The 6,437-nt window shown below is 38.9% G+C and overlaps 1 protein-coding gene across 1 annotated transcript; it reads right to left on the minus strand.

The window, feature by feature from the left end:
- Positions 1–1,868: 1,868 nt before the first annotated feature.
- On the minus strand, positions 1,869–4,550 carry LOC122638250 (zinc finger BED domain-containing protein RICESLEEPER 2-like). Its single transcript, XM_043831119.1, has 2 exons — positions 2,291–4,550; positions 1,869–2,188 (listed from the first exon to the last, which is right to left on the minus strand). The coding sequence occupies exons 1-2, from the start codon at positions 4,362–4,364 to the stop codon at positions 2,169–2,171; spliced, it is 2,094 nt and encodes a 697-aa protein (XP_043687054.1). The 5' UTR covers positions 4,365–4,550; the 3' UTR covers positions 1,869–2,168.
- Positions 4,551–6,437: the final 1,887 nt, after the last annotated feature.

The following is a 6,437-nucleotide window of genomic DNA, read 5'->3' on the forward strand; positions in this document are numbered from 1 at the left end:
TTGCGATTTTGACTGGGCTGCTATTCCATTCTGAATGTAATCAGTAATTGCAAACAATCAGCTTCAGTATAAAAGCAGAGATGGAGAACAATAGAAAAGGATATGAAAAGGCAAAGGAACAGAGTATTTGTTGGCTGTGCTGCTATCTGACCGGAGAGAAATTCTACCAAATTATGATGCTGGACCATCTTCAAGAGCCCCTGAAAGGTACGGCTTGAAGTTGATAGACTACCCACTGTTCCATCTTCAAGAGCCCCTGAGCCCCCCTCCCACACTCCCCTTCTCCCTCTTGAACCTGATGGAGGACCCACTGCAGAGAAACATGACTCTCCATGACCATATTGAATAAGAAAGCTACGGCTTGAGTTGTTAGACTGTCCACTGTTCCATCTTCAAGAGCCCTGAGCCCCCCTCCCACCCTCCCCTTCTCCCACCTGGTAGATTCTGAAGACATCGTTGCCAGTTAGCATTACATGACTGTCCTCTACCGCTGCTTGTTGGAGAATCAAGATTGAAAGTGATGCTTCCACTCTTCACCTTACCAAAGGGAGCCTTGTTAACATATGGAGTGGAATGTATGAGTTCCATTTACCCCTTTTGTATCCTCAGTAGATTGTGAAGGAAATGAAATCAGTACTCAACAATGCATCACCCATCTTTGATGGTTCAAAACTGAAACTGTGGATAATCTTCAACTAAGTTATAAAGCATAACATTGATTCTTGAAGTTGCAGGCCGGAGAATCCCAACTGCTCAATCTATCTTAGATGCTAGAAATGGAAATAGGTAATCCTCAACTAAATAGTTCATCGGAGGTTAATTGGGATTCTATAAATAGCCCAATGTTGGGCAAATGGCATTGGATAACCAGAATCATCCACAAATTGGACTATGGAGAGACCCTACCATCCAAGGTGGCATGGTACCCCATGCTCTAATCTGTTACACAAATTATGCCAAAAACTCGGAACCCCAATGTTATAAGAAGACTGGAGCTTCTCAACAGCTTCAGTGTTTTCTTGTTTCTAGTTTCCATATTCAGAACATCTTTCTAATTAACTGATACACAGCTTAAAAAGTCAATAATAGTTTCAGGAAAGATTTGTCACATTTTTTATCAAAAAGATTCGAAGTCATGAACTACAGATTAGTCAGTAGACCACACTTAAAAGTCAATAAATCACAATCGTTGTTGCCACAATAAGAGAGAGAGCATACACAGCTACTTGAGGTACCAGCACCTGCTGCCTTCTGCAATTAGTTGTACTCTTTGACAAGTAAAACTCAGCGACAACTGAAAGTAGATCTTTCATCTCAACCCCAGTGCCTGTCAACAGTACTCAACCATCTAGTTGAATTGAGACTTCTGAACCACAGGCCAAATCCCAAACAAAATCCAGGAGAGTCTGAGCCAAGTCATGGCAAATTTCTGCTACCAAAACTAGACACAAATGAATTAAATTAAAAATTATCAGACCATAAATCACAACAATAACAGAAACCAATATGCATGCAGAACATTATCAAAAGCTTCATTTATGAGCTGCAAACCTTGTATATCAACAAGCACAGGCACCTTAATAGTTGAATCAAGCTCAAGTGGCCTTACATAAAAGAAACCTGATCTTATCATCTGCTGTCATGTTCTAGGAATTGGCATAAGAGGTTGGAATTCCTGCATCAGCCAAAGATTTTCTATAGTTTTCAGAATTTGCCATCATATATGTGCAAGAAAATGTTTTACTAGGATGTCAGGACCAATTTGTTCAAATACACTGCACAATAAAAATACAAAGTATTAATTTCTTACTTCGTGTTTCAACTTAAAATTCCACCAGATAACAATTGTAAGATAATACCACAACTCATAACAAGTTTCTTTCCTGTCACTGGACAAATATATGTTCACAGTTCATTAGAGTAAAATAAATTGTTCAAAGCCAACATCTGAAACCAAAACTCAATACAATGTGCTTCCACACTCCAGCCATCATCAAGAAAGCATGAACCAGCAACGTTCTCACCAATGTGAAATAAACCTACATCAATCAATGTTATATAGTTGTTACTATGATGTCCATTTAATAATATGAAATACCTATAAAACTTAATAATTCCCTACCTTTTCTCCTTATGTGTGCAAAGGCAGAAGCTCCCAAGACACTTGGTCATTCATCCAAAGTGGTAGCTGATACATTATACATAGCAAAATAAATTAGTTAAAAAACCAAGAGTTGTATACGTTAGGAACATCAAAATAGCTAAAATAAGAAATTTCGCAAATACTTACCAGATTTATATGATGGCAACCAATCCCTCAAACAAATTAAAGCTTCCACAACCTCTGGAGTTAACAGCGGATGATACTCGGTAATTAATCTACTTCCAAGGCTAAAGGCAGATTCTAAGGCAACAGTTGATGCTGGAACTGCCAAGATATCACGCGCCATTCTAGCAAGGATCGGAAACTTGTAGTCATTTTGTTTCCACCAATGCAGAATATCAAAACAATACTCATCGTCCCCAATTGGAAATAAGCTTTCTTCTAAGTACAAGTCTAATTCAGACTTTTGGGCATTCTTTAAATCTCTAGAACGTTGTTGCATGTATTTCTTGAACCCTTCAGAAAATGCAGAAGTTTTTTTCTTAGAAATTTCATCCAAAGAATCATTTCCATTGCCATCAACACGGTCAAAAGCATCCCCAACTAAAAGGGAACAACAAGATCCACCATACCTACATGCATACTCAGAATAGAAGTCAAGAACGTCAAATTTGATCTTCTTAATGTGGTAATCAGCATCATCCCCATAAATTGCATTCAAACCAAACACAATAAGTTCCATTTTGTAGCGAGGATCAAGAATAACCCCAAGTGCCATAAATAAATTAATTTCTTTCCAATACTTCTCAAATTTTAATCTCATTGTAAAAGCCATAGAGCGAATACAGTCATCTTTGCTATTTCTCCATTGAAGCAAATGATGATGAAGATCACAAACATCCCAAAAATAGAAATTCGCAGTGGGATACTTGCTATCCGACAAATGCTTAATGGCATCATTGAAAGCTTTTAAGCATTGCCCAATTGATTTGCACTTTTCCCACTCCTCATCAGTTGGCAAAGTCTTGAAATTCTGATGCAACTCTGCTAAACGCTCAAATGCTTCTCTCACATCTAAAGCATTATGGAGCATTTCACATGTTGAGTTCCATTCTGTTGCAACATCCAAAGAGACACTCTTTTTGTGAGATAATCTCGTTTGAACCAATATATCCCTAAAACTTTCAATTCTAGATGGTGAATCATTTATCCACCTAACCATGTCTCGAATTTTTACCAAAACATCTTTAAGTTCTTCCAACCCATCTTGGACAATTAGATGTAAAATATGTGCACCACAACATACATGAAATATCTCACCATTTCGCAACAAGGCTTCTTTACGACAAAGCCACAACTTGAGATAATTTATTATAAAATCATTTTTGGATGCATTGTCCATTGTAATAGAGCAAATCTTCTTATCAAGATTCCAATTCAAGAGTTGGCCCTTTATATGCTCACTAATAGCCTCCCCACTATGGGGGGTTGGAAGCATCTTGTAAGAAAGAATCCTCTTATGCAAATTCCACTCATCATCAATATAATGGCAAGTAACAACACAATAACCGAAGTTTTGATGCTCTACTCTCCACAAATCTGTTGTGAGACTAACTCGTGAAGATAATTTGTCTAGAAATGCATACAACTTTTCCTTCTCCTCTTGAAAAACATCCATAATATCATTTCTAACTGTTATGGAATTGAACTTGACTGTGGGATTGATGCTACTTACATAGATCTGAAAGTACTCATGATCAATCATGTCGATTGGATAACAATGTTTGGCAATCATTCGAACGAAATCCTTTCGAGTACGTTCAGGATCAAACTTGAAGCTTGCTAACTTAGGAACCGACACACTCATACTCTTTGAGAGTGCTAAAAGCTGTTGACCAACATCCTTGTGGGTCCTCCTCTTACAAGTCTTTTTATGGTTATTCAAATGAGTGGTACCCAAGGTACTTGCACCATTAAAGATCTTTCCACAATGTTTGCAAGTGGCTGTCACACTTTTATCGCCATGAATAGTTCTTTCAAAGTCATTCCAAACTTCGGATGTAGTTTTCCGACGTTTGGGTTGCAAAGCTTCTACATCCATACAACTACTCTCTTTCTCCTTCCCCTTCTCGTTCTCTGTTTCCATTTCCTCCTCCTTATCCTTCCTCTCACTGGCACTACAGGGGTTAGTACTACTTGTGCCAGTAGTTGCGCCAGGAGTAGGAGCTGACGCAGTACTACAAAGAAGATGTTCATCCATCTTTACAAACTCATAGCCCCCTATCAAGTATCAACAAATATTTAATAAATAATAACCAACAAATATAATTACTTAAAAATATGTCACAACCAAAAATCATATACAGTTCCAACATATAACAACCAATTGAATGCTTCATTATCCCTGGAATGACCAGGAAGGAACTAGGAGATCAGGAGCCTAATTATTCAATAAGAAATATAAGCATTGAAGCAGGAAACTAAAGATAACATAATCGGAGAAAAGAAATCTTAAGCCGTTTGAGAAAGGTCATAGAATTGATATACAGTTCCTAGATAACACAGCCAATTGAATGCTACAGAATACTTTCTTTTCACCATGACATTAAATCAAATGCAAAGCTGATAAAGAGATTGCACATGTGTGGGTGACTATTAAAGCAGTTGTTTGGTATATCCAGTTTATCAAATAAGTTGTGAGTCTTCTGCGAACAATAAAATAACTACTCCACAATGAACTGAATGCAGAAGGTTATGTTTGGATCACTTAGTAGTCAATGGGAAATTTTCCAATGCTACAAAGTCAAAACTAAACACTGGCTGCAGGGAACTTTTTTTATTCTAAGTCGATTTCACATTTTATGGCTGCTTCTCTTTCTGTAATTTTTTGCTTGTATCAATCAAACTACCAATGAACATGGGGTCTGGCTAACTAAAATTGGAGTAAACAGACCAGACCTTTACGAGGAAACTCTTCCCAAATTATGAATAAAAAATAAAATCAGATAATGCAGAGTCTGAGGACTCCTACCTGAATCAAGGGCGGTAGATTGTTCAGAAAAAGATTTAACAAACGAAAAGAAGCATTAGACGAATGAGAAAGAGAGACAGATGACTCTTACCTGAATCAAGGGCGGAGGTCCACGCTCCACAGAATGAGCAGCAGTCGAGAAGAGAACCTTAACCTGTATCAATGGAAGCTGAAGTAAATCGAGAAAGCAATGAGGAAATTAATTTGAAGCAGAAGACCTCATCGTAAAAGTGATGCGGAGAAGATGGGAACGATGGGAAGCTAAGGAGCTGGAGTGATATCGAATGATCGACCCATCAAGCTTTGGTGCACTCGCAAGATTCAAATCTTGGGAAGGGAAGGAGTGAAATCTAGTGAAATAGAGAATCGCTGTTTCGACGATTTCTTACGAACGTGGACAGATTACTGAGTCTAAGTCCCAGACGATGGGGGGGGCCGAAGGCTGATGTCTCTCCGTGAAGACGATGGGAGATCAGTCGGTAAAGTTGGTCGTCTGGTCTCTCCGTCCCTAACCCTAGAGCTAGAATACAAAAGAGGACTGGAGGAGCAGGAGTCGAGGATGGCGAGAGAGGAGGGGAAACTAGAGCAAAGAATGTGCAGAAGATTCAAGGTACGGTGACGAAAAGGGTAAAAGGAACACTAACCGGTGCTGCTCGCGGCGTATATCTGCGCCCAGCATAGTGGCGTGCGAAATGACCAGTACACTTCTGGTCTTTTTTGCCTTCCCAGGGGTGCATCGGTCATTTTGTACACAATTGTAGTGGATGCAGGTACATGCTGTACTGCAGCACCGGTTAACAGCTCTTTCGCGGCTGCATAATTTCTTGGGGCCACCCGCCTGAGGCTCACTAGGGTCCAGAAACTCCTGGTTCGTGCGTGGTGCGGGGTCATGTACAAGCCCAGGGGGGATTTAGTCGGCCTAAAGTCGGATACCCCTCCTGTCTCCAAAAAAAATAAAATAAAATAAAAAATTCTACCCAAGATGCTTTTCACTAAACTGTGGAATTTTAGATTTTGTCTTTCACCAACCAAAAAACCAAAAAAAGGAATTTTAGATTAGTCCAAAAGAATAAAGCTTTTCCCTTGGGTGGTGTTCTGCTAATGCTCTAGGCAGTTAAACAACTTTTATTTCACTAATATATTTCATCTAATCCTGAGTACAACTTTTGGTTACACATCACATTTCATCCAATCCGGAATGTCCCGTTTGTCAATATAGTGATGGATATATATTTTATGCTCTGGTGCAGTGTTTCTCTGCTGCCAGTTACTGAAAAACGTCTCTTTTTTTTTTTTTTTTTT

The sequence above is a fragment of the Telopea speciosissima genome, chromosome 8 (genome assembly GCF_018873765.1).
Source record: "Telopea speciosissima isolate NSW1024214 ecotype Mountain lineage chromosome 8, Tspe_v1, whole genome shotgun sequence".
NCBI classification, from domain to species: domain Eukaryota; kingdom Viridiplantae; phylum Streptophyta; class Magnoliopsida; order Proteales; family Proteaceae; genus Telopea; species Telopea speciosissima.